At 41.8% G+C, this 16,621-nt stretch overlaps 1 protein-coding gene across 1 annotated transcript; it reads right to left on the reverse strand.

Moving 5' to 3' along the window:
• Positions 1 to 4,437: 4,437 nt before the first annotated feature.
• On the reverse strand, positions 4,438 to 16,371 carry LOC142149548 (vomeronasal type-2 receptor 26-like). The gene is made up of 7 exons (XM_075204877.1): positions 16,298 to 16,371; positions 15,921 to 16,212; positions 15,035 to 15,281; positions 14,766 to 14,827; positions 13,292 to 13,519; positions 13,091 to 13,214; positions 4,438 to 5,339 (listed from the first exon to the last, which is right to left on the reverse strand). Exons 1-7 carry the CDS (start codon positions 16,369 to 16,371, stop codon positions 4,438 to 4,440), a joined length of 1,929 nt encoding a protein of 642 aa, XP_075060978.1.
• Between the last annotated feature and the right edge of the window lie 250 nt (positions 16,372 to 16,621).

A 16,621-nucleotide genomic window follows, 5' to 3' on the forward strand; every position in this document is an offset into this window, starting at 1 on the left:
AGAAGGAGAGCGTGGAAGACAGGGAGACCCCCAAGGGGGAGGAGGGAGCGAGAGTGGACGTGGGGTGGAGGACCCTCGAGGAGGAGTGCTAAGTAGCTGGAGAGCAGAGTTAGAAGTGGTGGAACCAGGAGGAGAGATGGCCCTGCTCAGAGGAGCGTACAATCTAAGGGGAGGGGTGGACAGACAGAGAGATGCAGTGGAGAGAGGGAGAGTAGGGGGACGGAGGCAGAAGATAAGGTAGGAAGTTAAGTGGGAGACAGAAAGGCTTTAAGAAAAAGGTCAGTTTTTAGGGCCCGTTTGAAACTGGGCAGATTAGGGGAAGTTCTGATGGAGGGAGGGAGCTTGTTCCAGTGGAGGGAGGCAGCGCTGGTGAAGTCTTGGATACGCGCATGGGAGGAGGTTATAAGGGGGAAAGAGAGGCGACGGTCAGAGGCAGAACGGAGAGGGCGGGATGGAGCATGAATAGAGAGGAGAGTGGAGATGTAGGGTGCAGTGGAGTTGGCGAGGGCCTTGTAGGTGAGTGTGAGGAGCTTAAAGAGGATTCTGAAGGGGAATGGGAGCCAGTGAAGGGCTAGGTAGAGGGGGGAGACAGAAGAGGAGCGGTGAGAAAGGAAAATAAGCCTAGCGGCAGCGTTAAGAACAGATCGAAGGGGAGCGAGATGAGAGTGGGGGAGGCCAGTGAGGAGGAGGTTGCAGTAGTCCAGGTGGGAGATGATCAGAGAGTGGATAAGGCATTTGGTGGCATCTTGGGAGATGTTACGCAGCTGGAAGCGGCAGGATTTAGCAAGATAGAGGATGTGGGGGCCAAAGGGAGAGAGGAGTCAAGGATGACACCAAGGCAGCGAAGTTGGGGGACAGGGGAGACAGAGGTGTTGTCGACAGTGATGGAGAGGTCAGAAGGGGATGAGGTATGAGAGTGAGGAAAAACTATGAGCTCAGTTTTGGCAAGGTTAAGTTTGAGGAATCAAGAGAACATCCAGGACGAGATGGCAGAGAGGCAGGCGGACACCCTAGAGAGGAGGGAGGGAGAGAGACCAGGAGAGGAGAGGTATAGTTTAGTGTCGTCAGCGTAAAGGTGGTAGCTGAAGCCAAAGGAGCTTATGAGTTAAACCAGGGAGGAGGTGTATAGAGAGTCCCAGAACAGAGCCCTGAGGGACCCCGACTGGAAGGGTGGACGGGGGGAGAGAGACCCAGAGGTGGTGACAGAGAAGGATCGGTGAGTAAGGTAAGAGGTGAACCAGGACAGGACTGGGCCGGAGGGGCCGAAAGACTGGAGGGTGTGAAGGAGGAGGGGGTGATCAACGGTGTCGAAGGCTGCAGAGAGGTCAAGGCAGATGAGAAGGGAGAAGTGGCCCCTGGCTTTAGCAGAGAGGATGGAATCTCATGGAATCTCTGCCACAAATTCCTACATAAATGCAACACCCTTACCCTCACTAGTTTTAGAATACAGCCCAATGCCCCTCTCCAGGCCAAAAATAAATTGGTTTCCCAGACATCAATTTCAATACCAACAAAATTTATCACAAACCCCTATTTTAGAAATCAGACCATATATCACCAATACAATACTTATAACCAAACTAACCCTGCCCCATCTGCCATAACTGCCCCCTGCCATCTATGCCCCCTGCTATCGCTGCTATCTCTGCCCCCCACCCTTCCTTCTCTTCCCCTCCTGCCATCTCTGTCCTATCTGCTTCCCCCCCGGCACTCCACTCTCTGCTGCACCCGACTCTATGTTGGTCCACTGGCCTTTGCTTTTTCCACACTGTTGCCTTCAACATCACAGGTAACCAGAAGCCAGATGCATCCCAATCCGCCCCAGAAATTGCCAACAAGGGAGAAGGGGCCACAGAAATCTAAATAATTTTTGTTTTTTCACCCAAATTAGGGCACGTGGCCATTATTTTTCCTTTTTATTTTGTTAAACATTATAAATAATTGACAATTTCTTGATATACTTTACATTTATGTTAGTCATTCTTTCTTTATAAAAGCCAATAATTACTTAAAGGCAAAGTAGGTGGTCAGTACATATTCTTTAAATGTGGCTGAATCACCAGAAAATAGTGATCTTATGGAACATCACACACAGAGCAATGATATTACATACGGTCCATGGCGCACACGTAAGAGGCTTTTAAAAGGCCAAATGCCAAATGCCTGCTCTACAACCAATATAGTGGCTTTATGCACATAGTGGTATGTGACTTCCTTTTCTGTTTGTGTAGGTTTAAATAGGAGTGTGGAGCCAAGGACAAAAAGGGTACTTGTCCCCTATAAATGGTGAGAAGAAAGACAAACAGCAAAATATTAATAACAAACTACTAGTCCAAAAAAACAAAGATGTTAACATAACATGTTGGATTACAAATGGTGCCATATTTGCTATGTCAAGATAGCGGCCTGAATCATTCAGAGAAACAAAAAGGCGCAAACTGATAAAACAAAAAGGGGAGGTCCTTTTCAAACATGGAGACAGATGTTTTGGGGAAGCTGGACATATGGTATATGTAGGGAAACATTACGCTTAAAAATAAAGGAGAAACATATTTGACTGCTCCATGCTAATCTGCCAGTATCCGTAAGAAAAAAAATTAACCCCATAAAAACTGCCTTTATTACATGCAATATATTTGCCAATGGTGTACTAATTAACAAATTATGGTCTGGCTTCTAGTTCGAAGTACAGCATATAGCAAGGGTGTTCTGACCAAAAAAGCTAAATTATAAACATTTTTAAAAATGGAAACAGTGCCTAATAGCCACGAGTCACCATATCTCCTTGCACCCTCTTGCCTCTGTTGCAATCTTTGCCACATCTCTCATTGCCAGAAGGCAAAGAAGCTATATGTACTACCTGACCACACAGCTACCAGGCCTCAAATGAGGAGAGAGGGATTACATATAGGCTGGACATTTGTTAAGTGGAAATACTTCTGATTTCAATAAATTGAAGTATAGCCATCCAATGGGACCAGAGCTACATGTGTTCCATCTACAGCCCCTATGACGTGCGGAAAGCCCGCTATGGTGGCAAACTGCTACCTTATTGGCACAAGGGACCCCTCATCGAGTGGAAGATGGATGAATTGACAAAAACACGCGCAGGACAGTCTTCAGCACCCGGCTGAAGGACTTCTGGGATATCCTGGATGTGAATCCCACTATGGTCTGGAAATACCCAGTGGCGTGATACTGTAATACTGTGCAATGGTAGTATTGCTCTTGCGATGTTGTGCATTGGCGCTAGGTCACTCTGCAGGGTGTCCATGATGATATAGCCACGGACCAACTCAGCATCAGATATCAGAAAGTGGCTGAAGAAACCCTTCCTGAGCTGTTGACGATGCACCAGTTGCTGATTTTGGAGGCGTTGACGGCTGTTGCCCTCCTGTTCTGCCACCTGGGCCACAGCCATTTCAGAGAAACACTACAAGTGAGAAAGAAGGACGAAGGTCTCCAAAAATCACATACCTCATGGCTTGCAAAGTTTTTCAGCTGTTTGAACATTAAAGATTGCAAATATACTCACACCTGCAAGTGGGCTTGCAAGTCTCATTATCTAACTGTAAAACAAAATAAAAATTTAAAAATTTAAAATAAGGAAGACCAAAATATAAATGCATTGGGAAAACTTGGAGGAACTGTAAGGAGAAAAATCAATAACAATGAAAAAATGTTAACTCCTATTAAACGGGCACAAAACAGGCACTTAACATTGAAAAACAATAAAGATTGACAATGTGGCACATTACTACGGCATACACATTAACCAAACAAACACTCATATGTAGTGCTGGAAAAAAATAAATACCTAGTTAATTCAATGCAGCACACTAATTATGTGAAAATTCTACTTAGTCAAAATGGCACCATAATGAGAATCCTCCAATGGGCAGTGTTTAATGTGCAGAGAGTATACAGGTGTAGGAAGCAAAGTTCACAATTCCAGTACATAACACTCGGTGTGCAGTTGTGCTAGTTTATGATTGACAAATGGAATTTAAACTAGACCCCTAGCAGGTACAGACTTTACACCTAGAAACCTGCTTGCTTGTGCATGCGCCTAAACCTGACTTGGACTTTGCTGCACAGGAACGCCCCCATTGCAATTTGACTATGGCCACATGCCCCTCCCCCGCCTGAGTCACTCGCAAAAATCGTAGACTGGAGTAAGTATCCTTAGCGTCCACATACTCAGTGTCCTGGGCCTCATGACCGACATATGTCCCAGCCCTGCGCATGCGGATTTTGCAGACGATACTTTCAAAACAAACAGCTACATGTTTTATTGACTCAGGCCCTTTTTTTTATCACATAAAAGACAATGGAATCCAAATTAGAGACATATTTACAAGGACAAAGCTTCTTTATTCAATTCAGGTACAACATTTATTGATTAACGTCAATTCAGAATTGTTTTATCCACTATGTCTAACTCTTTCCCATTTTAAGATGCTCTCTGGAGTTCTTGTTTGGTCTGAACAATATGATGAAGCATTTAGGGAGAAACATACAGATCACTAGGGCCCAGCTGGAGGCCAATATTGCAAATATTTCCATTGCTACAGTATACTTTCCATGAGCACTGAGAGAGGCTGGGATGAAGGACACCCAGACACTGAGGAAGGCCAGCATGCTGAATGTGATAAATTTGGCCTCATTGAAGCTGTCAGGAAGATGCCGAGCTAGGAAGGCAACAATAAAACTGATGGTTGCTAGAAAACTAAGATATCCCAACATGCACCAGAAAGCAGCTGGTGAGTTCTCATTACACTCAACTATAATAACTGCAGGCTGTGTTTGAATATTGTTTTCTGGGAATGGGGGAGCAAAAGACATCCAAAGTATACATAAGATGAATTGTATGAGGGTACAGAAAGATACTATCATGTAAGACACTTGAGGTGTTGTCCATTTCCTCAAACTGCTTCCTGGCTTGGTGGCCATGAATGCAAAAACCACCATAATAGTTTTAGCCAAAATGCAGGAAACGCACAGGGAAAAAACCATGCCAAACGCAACCTGTCTCATAAGGCATTTCTCTGGCTGTGGATAACCAATAAATACTAAGGAACATAGAAAACACAATGAAAGAGAAACCAGCAGAAGGCAACTTAGGGTATAGTTGTTAGCTCTCACGATGGGAGTGTTCTTCTTACTGAAGAAGAGACACAAAATAGAGGCTGGAATGATGGCAGAGATGGCACTGGCAGTAGCTAATGTGGCTCCCAATACATCCTCATAGGAGAGGTATTCTGTTGTCTTTGGTATGCATCTGTCTCTCTGGGGATTTGGCCACATGTTCCAAGGACATTTTAGACAATCATCTGAGTCTAAATGAAAACAAAGAAACAAGAATCATTCTAAATGTCCTAGCGCTCCTTCATCCATACACTCACTCCTTGCTTTAATCGTTCAAATCATTCATCAACTCCAAACATTACTTAATGTTTAATTTTGGCAGTGGACAATGAGCTCCACTGAACGCGTATCTGGCTACAACAACCAGCATTCTGTAGCTAATAAGACTCGGTAGATGCCACCTTGAGAACTTTTGGTTTCCCTGTAATGGCAACTAGCTTTTTTGTTTCATATTGCCGGCACCTAGCCATTTGCTAGACAGCAGCAGCTATCTAGCATTTTGTTCAGATGAATCTGCTGCGCTTATGCAGCTAATTAGACTGGCCAGTGCTTATTGTCCACTCTGGTAATGAAAATATCTTCCTGTTGATCAGCTGTGTCTGGATTTGCATTAACCTCTTCCTGTCCTGAACTTTCAATTTCGATTATGTCTTGTAATCAGCCTGCCCTGACCTTTGGCCTGTATTTTGGACTTATACTGCTACCCTTGTGGTTGTCAGCTACCTCCTTCCTTGTTTTGCCCAGGCATCAACAATATTGCAATTTATAAACTATTACTACCATGATTAAAATCCTGTGGGCAAATGAATACTGTGCATTGAGTACTGTGGAACATATCATGTTCTTGGTAAATGGGCTGCAATAAGTGAAGACCTCATGAAGTGGTACACGTGGTTTATGATTCCCTCCAATATTCTCCTTACCACTTATCTCACTACTTCGAAAACTTTTTTCCCTATATACTAGAGATGGACGGGTCCGGTTCTCAGAGAACCGAAACCACCCGAACTTTGGGTATCCGAGTACCGAGCTGAGCAGCTCGGTACTCTCCCGCCCGTTCCGAATCCAAATCGAGGCCGAACGTCATCGTGACGTCGTCGGATCTCGGGGCTCGGTTTTCGCGATACTTCAACTTTATAAATACATGCCTCCACAGCAATCCATCTCCATTTGACAGAGGGAGAGAGCAGGGTGTAGTCATAGGCTGATTAGAGCAGGGACAGAGAATACAATATTGTTCTTGCAATTGCTCTAACCAAAATCGCTAGTGCAGAGAGGAGGATAGAGGTTTATTATTTTTTCTTATTATTTGACACTCCCCAGCGCTTTTGGGGTGTCCTCCTTAATTGTGCATAAATATTTCTGGCTGTCACAAGTCATATCTGTCAGCAGTATCTACCAACTAATTTTTAGCACTCCTCAGTGCTTTTGGGGTGTCCGCCCTAATTGTGCATTAATATTTCTGGCTGTCAAAAGTCATATCTGACAGCAGTATCTTTTAAATAATTTTTAGCACTCCTCAGTGCTTTTGGGGTGTCCTCCCTAATTGTGCATTAATATTTCTGGCTGTCAAAAGTCATATCTGTCAGCAGTATCTACTAAATAATTTTTAGCACTCCTCAGTGCTTTTGGGGTGTCCTCCCTAATTGTGCATTAATAGTTCTGGCTGTCAAAAGTCATATCTGACAGCAGTATCTACTAAATAATTTTTAGCACTCCTCAGTGCTTTTGGGGTGTCCTCCCTAATTGTGCATTAATATTTCTGGCTGTCAAAAGTCATATCTGTCAGCAGTATCTACTAAATAATTTTTAGCACTCCTCAGTGCTTTTGGGGTGTCCTCCCTAATTGTGCATTAATATTTCTGGCTGTCAAAAGTCATATCTGTCAGCAGTATCTACTAAATAATTTTAGCACTCCTCAGTGCTTTTGGGGTGTCCTCCCTAATTGTGCATTAATATTTCTGGCTGTCAAAAGTCATATCTGTCAGCAGTATCTACTAAATAATTTTTAGCACTCCTCAGTGCTTTTGGGGTGTCCTCCCTAATTGTGCTTTAATATTTCTGGCTGTCAAAAGTCATATCTGTCAGCAGTATCTACTAAATAATTTTTAGCACTCCTCAGTGCTTTTGGGGTGTCCTCCCTAATTGTGCATTAATATTTCTGGCTGTCAAAAGTCATATCTGTCAGCAGTATCTACTAAATATTTTGTAGCACTCCTCAGTGCTTTTGGGGTGTCCTCCCTAATTGTGCTTTAATATTTCTGGCTGTCAAAAGTCATATCTGTCAGCAGTATCTACTAAATAATTTTTAGCACTCCTCAGTGCTTTTGGGGTGTCCTCCCTAATTGTGCATTAATATTTCTGGCTGTCAAAAGTCATATCTGTCAGCAGTATCTACTAAATATTTTTTAGCACTCCTCAGTGCTTTTGGGGTGTCCTCCCTAATTGTGCATTAATATTTCTGGCTGTCAAAAGTCATATCTGTCAGCAGTATCTACTAAATATTTTTTAGCACTCCTCAGTGCTTTTGGGGTGTCCTCCCTAATTGTGCATTAATAGTTCTGGCTGTCAAAAGTCATATCTGACAGCAGTATCTACTAAATAATTTTTAGCACTCCTCAGTGCTTTTGGGGTGTCCTCCCTAATTGTGCATTAATATTTCTGGCTGTCAAAAGTCATATCTGTCAGCAGTATCTACTAAATAATTTTTAGCACTCCTCAGTGCTTTTGGGGTGTCCTCCCTAATTGTGCATTAATATTTCTGGCTGTCAAAAGTCATATCTGTCAGCAGTATCTACTAAATAATTTTTAGCACTCCTCAGTGCTTTTGGGGTGTCCTCCCTAATTGTGCATTAATATTTCTGGCTGTCAAAAGTCATATCTGTCAGCAGTATCTACTAAATATTTTTTAGCACTCCCCAGTGGTTTGCGCTCAGAATGGATTCAAAGCAGTCCACTTATGATCAGAATGAGCAACCTAGTTCTGTCACCAGTCCTGATGTTAGTGTTCCCAGTACGTCATCTGGCCAAGGCGATGTCAAACAACAGAGTGTTTCCAAATTAGTGCAAAAAACAAAAACCCAAAAAAAATTTACTGTATTGAAGCGAAAAAGAAGTGTAACTGAGCAAAAAGTTAAGTGACGATAAAAAAATAATTGCAAGCATGCCATTCTACACACGCAGTGGCAAATAGAGAATGAGGCCTTCACCTTTGGCTATTAGTGGCAGATCCCAAAAAGTTACCCAGCCTACAATTGGTGCACAACTACTGTTACGCTTCAAAGCCGAGCTGCAAGATAACAGTGAGGCATTACAGGACAATATTTGCTCTGATTCACAAATGACAACAATCCCTGTGTAGAGTCCATCCAACAGTGGGATGTCTAATCGTGAGCATTCTGCTGATGTGTGCCTTAATAGCCCGAGTGTAGCCGGTGATACCCAAATTGAGGATGCCACTTTGGAATTAGAAGAGGATGAGGGGGAGATTTGTGTAGGCGACGAGGGCACTAATAAGGCTGTTGATGAGGATGAGGTTGTTTGTGTAAGTCCTGCACCAGTGGCAGCAGTTCTGGCACGTGACAAGAAAAAGGCCATTGTCATGCCTGGGCATAAAACAAAAAAATCCACTTCTTATGTGTGGAATTATTTCTACCCAAATCCAGACAACAATTGTATAGCCATTTGTAGTGTATGTCAAGCCACAGTCAGTCGAGGGAGGGACCTTAACCATTTTGGAACCTCGTCTATGTTACGCCATTTAACGAGAGTTCATGGTAAAGTGTTGGGAAAAGCTGAAATTTCTTCCCAAAAGAATACAAGCACTCCCTCATCAGCTAAGACCCTCCGCTCACCGACATACCGACGGCTACAAAATACACCCACCACACCATCCTCATCAATATCCTCAGTAGCGCTCGGAGTTAGCCTGGCATCCCACTTAAGGCTGGATGACTCCGGCACTATTATTGATTCCTCTGAAGAAAGCGTTAGTTCTGCTGCTGCTGTTGCTGCTGCTGGGGGTGAATCGTCATCCCAGAGGCAGGTCAAGAAATTTATCCTTAAGGGTAGGGTGTCATAGACAGAGTGACCCCAAACTGACTTTGTCCATTTCTCATAATATTGTACAGTCTATAACGGCTGAATTTTTTGGTATTTTATACAAGTGGAGGGGGGCCTAGAGAGACAGAAACCAAACTGGCTTTTTCCATTTCTTTACATATTTAACTATAAGTGTAGGGTGTAATATACATTCAAAGAAGATGGCTGCATTGCCAATATGCATAGATGGAGAGGAAAACAATCTGTTTTGTGTGTAGAATAAATGAAGGCCTACCAGCGAAGAATTAAACTGTTTTTTTGGATGATTTATTACCTCAACAATTAGATTACTTATCTCTAAAACAGTTGGAGCACAAAATTGGGTTAATTTAGGCCCAAAAACATGGATTTTCCAACAAAATAGCAAAACAAAACCAAACAAAACCAAAACCAAAACCAAAACACGCATTGGCGGTTTTGCAAAACCAAAACCAAAACCAAAACACGACGGTAATCCAGATCCAAAACTGAATCCAAAACCAAAACACGGGGGTCAGTGACCATCTCTACTATATACCACAATCTCATCTAATTTCTCTGTCTCTTCTTCCATCACGTTATGTGGGTGAAACCTTAATAAACCCAGCTTATGGTACCAATGAATACTCATCTGCTTCCAGATCTGATGCCCCCTCTCTACTCCAATAGCCTCAGTTATAAAAAATTACTTTTTTGTCCCTCTCCTTTCCAAAGCAGGAATGCTATTCTTCAAAGCCATATGGATATCCTGTACATTATTATACAAAGTTATCTCTATCACTACCACTTACTCCACCAGTGTAGAGTCTCTTACTTTTTATTTTTCATGCTCTTATTGAAACACTGGTCTTAGATTCTGTCATTGGTTTCTTCTGCTGCCCTAATCCATGTCTGCCTCATACCTAAATGAAGTGACATTCATGGAGGTGCAGTAGACATTCTTGTGTCTCTGTATTTCACATACCAAGTTCCACAGCTCCAATCATTTCTCTCCTTTTCCACTTATAATGCACACTCTATCTCCTTTGACCTAAATCTTTCATTTACTGCCCTCCTAGTCATCCATGCTTTCCTGGCATTTTTTAACGTGTTTCTCACTGCTTTCCACTTGGTACTTCTTCAACATGCTTAGTGATTTGAACATTCATATTATAAATCCCATCACTTCTTCTTCCTCCAAACTCTCCCGTGATATTTGTGTACTATCTCTCACATTCACTGGGTTGAAAACTTGTTTGATATTGTATTCTCTCCTTTTTAACAGTCCAGCCATACAGACAACTAGGAGTCTTCCATTGAGCTCTCATACTGTGGAGTGTGTCACTGGTGTAAATCACAGTTTGTCCCACATTTTGTTAGTTTGAAGTCTGCCCATCACAATTGTGATTCCTCTATGAAGACAATCAAACCTGAGTTACTTCTCTTGTTAATCCACTCTCCATAAAAGCCAAGCTCCTTTTCTCTACCTTTAACTATATTCTCCACCCTTTGTGAACTTAGTTCTAAGGCTATCACACACATTGCAACCATTTTTAAATAAAGGCTGACAGTTTTAATAATGTTATTTACAAGAAGCCCATCTCACTTTCCAAATCCTTTCTTTCTTCCTTCATCTGTCTGACTGATGAATTTGCCAAGCTGTACTAGTTTAGAAAAATCATCTGCTGTACTTGACCTTCTACGATCTGATTTGTGCCCTGCATCACTTCACTAATATGACTTTTAGCAATCACTAATGTGCTTTCAGGCTTTCTTTTTTTTGAACATCTACAATCTCAAGGCCACTGAGTCTTCCTGAGTTTTACCTTCTACATGTCTGACCATTTAGTGTATTTTATGTCGCAATCATTCATTTTACTCTTCTCTCCCATGTTGTGATGGAGTTTTTACTATGACTCATGTAAGTATGTTCTGTTGGCCAGCTACCCAGCTCCTCTCTCCACCCTCCAGTTTCTCAAACTTGTTAAGGTATTTGGCAAATCCACTTTTTATGGTAGCTGTCACGTACCGGACCTGCAAACCAGCCTGCCAGGATCCGGCCAGGTACGCTTGGGGGTCACCGTCTCTTCTCCCGCCACTGAGACACCCCGTCCGTCAACTTGGATTGGTTAGTTATCCCTCCCACTTACCTCTCAGTTAATTAATGCACCTGTGCCTTTGCAGAATTCCCAGATCTTCTTGTCTTTCAGTCTATTCAGTTGAGGATTATTTGGCTCCCTGAAGTTAACTGTCATACTAGCAATACCAGCGTCTCCAGCATCCCAGTTAACTTGCCTATTCAGACACCTTCTACCTGCAGTCACCCATCATACTTGGAAAACCAGTGTCTCCAGCTTCCAAGCTAAACCTAGCTTTCCAGGCACATTGTACCTGCAGTCATCTGTCATACTAGGAAAACCAGCATCTTCAGCTTCTCAACTTAACCGGGCTATCCTGACAACATGTACATGCAGCCACCTGTCTACCTGGAGCCTAGTGTCTGCATTCTTCCCACATATATCTGCCTATCCAGACATCCTATACCTGTTATACCTGTCATAGCCAGATCCAAGACTTTATAGCTTCACAGCTAATGAGCTCTGGTCATCCAGAACCAGTACCTTCTGTACTCAACTCCTAGTCCATCTCCATCCGGTCTCACTTGGCACCCACCCAGAGAACCGCGACCTGGGGGGCTGAAGCATCTAAGACCAAACCTCCTTGCAACGGTCCCTGGTAAATATCAGCCAATCTATTTCGCAGTCCCTTGTGTCTGACTTCTACAGTAGTTTACCATAAGGTTGTTAATCTTCAAGAGCAAGTCCTCTATACTCTGTTTTCAATTTTACTGGTATGTATTATTATTATTATTATTATTATTATTATTATTATTATTATCTTTGACTTATAAGGCGCCACAAAGGGTCCGCAGTGCCATACATTACATATACAGAAAACAGAACCAGGACACAACATGATACACAAATATATACAAACACAGGTGACAGGGTAAAGCAAATCAGATTATATCTGACAGATAGAGAAAGGGATAGTAGAAATCAGCAAGAAGAAGGCCGAAGATTAATAAAACAGGGAAAACAGGGCTAGCGAAGAGGGCCAAGAGGTACAGAGGGTAAAGGAACTGTAGAAGGAGCACACAAGGAAAGGGGGCCCTGCTCAAGAGAGCTAACAACCTAGAGGGAGGGGGAGACACATAAATGGGGGTACTAACTAGGGGAGAGAGCCAGGACAAGAAAGTTAGGAGGACTGATAGACTTGAATAAAGAAATGAGTCTTAAGGGCACGCTTGAAGCCTTTGAGAGTAGATGCTAACCTGATGGAACGTGGAAGATCGTTCCACAGCAGGGGAGCAGCCCGGGCAAAGTCCTGAAGACGAGAGTGAGAGGAGGTGATCAGTGAAGTAGTGAGGTGGCGGTCAGAGGCAGAGCGGAGGGAGCGGGTAGGAGTGTAGGTAGAGATGAGATTGGAGATGTAGAGAGGGGAAGATTGACTAAGAGCTTTAAAGGTGAGGGTGAAGAGTTTAAATTTAATTCTGTAGGGTATGGGGAGCCAATGTAGTGACTGTTGAAGGGAGACCTCAGAGATAGAGTGGCGGGAGAGAAAAATGAGGCGGGCAGCAGCATTGAGGACAGACTTAAGAGGGTCAAGGCGAGAAACAGGTAGGCCAGAGAGAAGAAGGTTACAGTAATCAAGGCGAGAGATAATAAGTGAGTGAACAAGGGTTTCCGTGGTATCATTGGTACATCTCATAGTAATGTTGCAGCACTGCATTATATGGTGGTGCTTTATAAATTACAAATAAAATAATCAGAAAAAATATATATTTCCCTTACAAAAGATTGAGGCACCTTTGTTTACTTACTTGTCTGATTAGAGATTTCACCTTGAGAACATGGAACACACTGGAAGCAACAGGCAGGTTCTCCTCTTCTAACAACTTTTCTGAAACCCGAAAGACAACTCTGACTGCAAATGGATGTTGGAACCTTATTGAAGACGAAGAGCAAACAATAAGAACATGACACAAGTGGAAGGGTAGAATTTTAGTCATGTTATTCTGTACCTGGCTATTTCCTGAAGGCCATATTATGGCACTGCTATTAATTGTAAAGATGTTCCTATTGGTGAATGCAGTATCATAGCTTCCTACTTTGAAATGCTTCATATTCCCATCAGCTCCAAGCTGCCAGTTAACAATATCATACACTGCCGACACATCTCCATTCTTATCAAATAAGACCTCTCTTCCATTACTCAGTTTCACATGGACATTCTGTATGTAATGTCTCAGCTGTGATGAAAAAACAAGGAAAGATCATTTAAAGTGGATGGTCAATTCCTTTAGTGAATTGCAATATTTATTAATTGTCAGGAGACCAAGAAGCAGGTGTTCATGGCCTGGTATGTCCCTCTACTGCCAAACCTAGCTGTCAATGTGATAAATATTGTTCTTTGACATGGTGTATCCATCCTCAAAAGTCACAAAGCTTACCATGAAAGACTCAACTGTAGTAATATGTACAGTTTATAGGAAACTGGAGAAAAAATGTGCATATAATGAAAATTTTTGATAAAACAAGGTTACAAAAATAAACTTAAGTCTTGAACAATAGAGCATTAAGTCATTCACAGAGATACACAAATATGGGTACATAGCAAAAATACTGTTCCAAAGCAGTGATGGAAATTCTGCATCAAGAAGGCCATTGCTGGCTTAACATGTAAATATAGAGCCTACTGTAGCTTTACAAGTCTGAATTTGCAAATAATATTTATTTGGTGGAGGTTCCTACTCTGAGATCCCCTCCACTGGCTGTATATATAAGAGTTGCAGCACTTATATATAACTGATACCTCAGCTGATCACTTTCAGCACTTCTCAGCTATTGCCATAACAGCAGAATTCCAGCACAGAAACACATAATGTTCCTTCTTGCTGCAGAGATAGCTCAGTAGCAATATGTAAATGCTCAAACCTTAATAAATATAGCCGGCTCTTAAAAAAAAAAAGTACTATTATTGGTAAGGAAAGTTATTTAGTTTTTTAAGTTGAAATCCCCATTAAACATAAAACATCACTAGATGGAGCAATGTTTCTATGACTTTACATTTATTGTAACTACATCCTTTTTTAAAGATTTTATTACATGTATGTTTTGTTTTTGGCACCTTACTAATAGCTTGTCCACAATATGCCTTTATTGCATACTTATATGTTTATTGCAGATTCCTACCTGCCATGGTTTGAAATCATGAATGAGTGCACAATTTCCATTATGAAACGGTCCTCTCCCTTCCTGACACATATGAAGATCATGTAAAGATTTAGCTATGACCTGAACTGAAGTATATATATCATAAGAATAGGAGGTATCTGTGTAGACATTATTCACGCTATTCAGGTCCTCATTTCCTGTACACAAGTGTGTATCATTGTCATAGGACACCAAGTCCATCTCATCAATAAATTTGCATCCAAATGTTTTTTCCCAAAATATTTTAGTAACACTATGTGCTACATTATTGTAAGGATTTACTCGGACGAGGTGATCTTTCAATCCAGGAATTGTTGAGCTGTGGAAAGCAAAGCCAATTGAACCTGAGAGTAGAGTGGAATATTTATCAGCTAAGAATTCTGTGGAGGTGGACCAAGCTTCACTGGCCACAAAAATCTTGCCAGTAACATTTTGGTTTACCATCTGATTGAGAAGTGGAGGAAGATAAACGAATGTGGAGAACAGAACTACAGCATTAGCAGTTGATTCTTTAATAATTCTAGTGATATGAGGGGAATTTCCATCATTACGATCAAGCATCAGGAATTCTGTAAAGGCAACACAAGCTCCAGCCTTGAGGATCTCCTGCTTCATGACCTGAATTCCTTGTTGACCATATTCATTTCCTTCACCTACTAAACCCACCCAGGTCCATCCAAAATGTAACACCAGTTGAGCAAGGCCCACTGACTGAAAAGCATCACTGGGAACAGTCCTAAAGAAGGATGGGAACTGGGTCCGGTCACTCAGTAGGGCACTGGTGGAATAATGACTGATCTGTAAAAACAGTTTAAAGCACTGATAAAACAATCTTATAGAGTGTGTATAATTGTTTTGTAGGGCTAAGGGGAACGTAACCATTATCTAAAATATTCAGAAGAGTTAACCAAAACTGATTACTTAAGTCTGGTATTGATAAGTGGGTATTCATAACACTATTTTATTTATCACAAGCGTATCAAAGCATCACTTGCTTACACATCCATCATCACATCCAATGTGCACTTGATATAGCACTATCACAGTATCCAGCAGAGCCAACCCATCCATACTGCATGTTTTTGTGACATCATGAGATAAATACTCCTGATTATATGGTGAGCCAAAATCAGTTATTTAGGTGCCCTACACAGATAGTTGTCTTGGGCTGTTGCCAACTCAGACCATAACTTGTGATTACATTATGGATTTATAATTAGCTGCAAGTGGCACACAGCCAATTTCTTGAGGTGTTGTACTCAATTGCAAGATTGTCAAGTAATTATAGAAATTACAATCTGTGATCTGTACAATGTAGTTGTTTTATTGATTAAAGCTACACACCCCTATGAAATGAAACTAATAGTGTCCTGTATGTCAAGCATTTTTATATATTAGCTTGATGGAGAGTTCCAAAGGAATTTAAACTTACATTACCTGGGGATAGTGATACAGTCCCAGCACATGGGCCATCAAAATAGAGTAGTGGGACATTGAATGGCCAAGGACTCCGGCAAGTGGTGGTTTTTCTCCACAACAGTAGTTGGGTATTGCATGAGTGTGGCCCGTAACCATCCACAAAGTTCCCTCCAACTCTTTTCTTAGGACGCAGCAGGAATCAAATGCATGGTAACCCAAGGTGGTATTGGGGAGGATATCTGGATTTGTATTAATCTCCTCTAAAGCAAACCTCACGGCCTGATACTGTTGAAAGCTTTGTAAGAAAAAACTGCAGGATAAGAAACAGAGATTTACAGACAGTGCAATAATAACTGGTATATTTTCATATAAGAGGTAAATTAATGCAATCTTACGTGATACAAGTGTCCTCTGGAGGGGAGTCTGTGAAGGTTATTTTTGGGGGTACCGTATCTGAATGGAAGGGCATAACTGCTCCTATTAAGATATCTCCATTCTCAAATATACCTGAGAGGTTAGAAAATCTCAGTTTACAACTCAGATCAAGGCAATATGTGACTGGAATGTGATAGGAGCAAACAAAGAAGCACAGCGACCTGTAGAAGTGGGCCCTTAACCTGTGGTCACAAAGAAAACAATGGATTACCGGGTGCTACCAATATATACATTGCTACCTGTTTTCTATTGTTTTATGAAAGCTACAAACCACTCCATAAATT

The sequence above is a fragment of the Mixophyes fleayi genome, chromosome 4 (genome assembly GCF_038048845.1).
Source record: "Mixophyes fleayi isolate aMixFle1 chromosome 4, aMixFle1.hap1, whole genome shotgun sequence".
NCBI classification, from domain to species: domain Eukaryota; kingdom Metazoa; phylum Chordata; class Amphibia; order Anura; family Limnodynastidae; genus Mixophyes; species Mixophyes fleayi.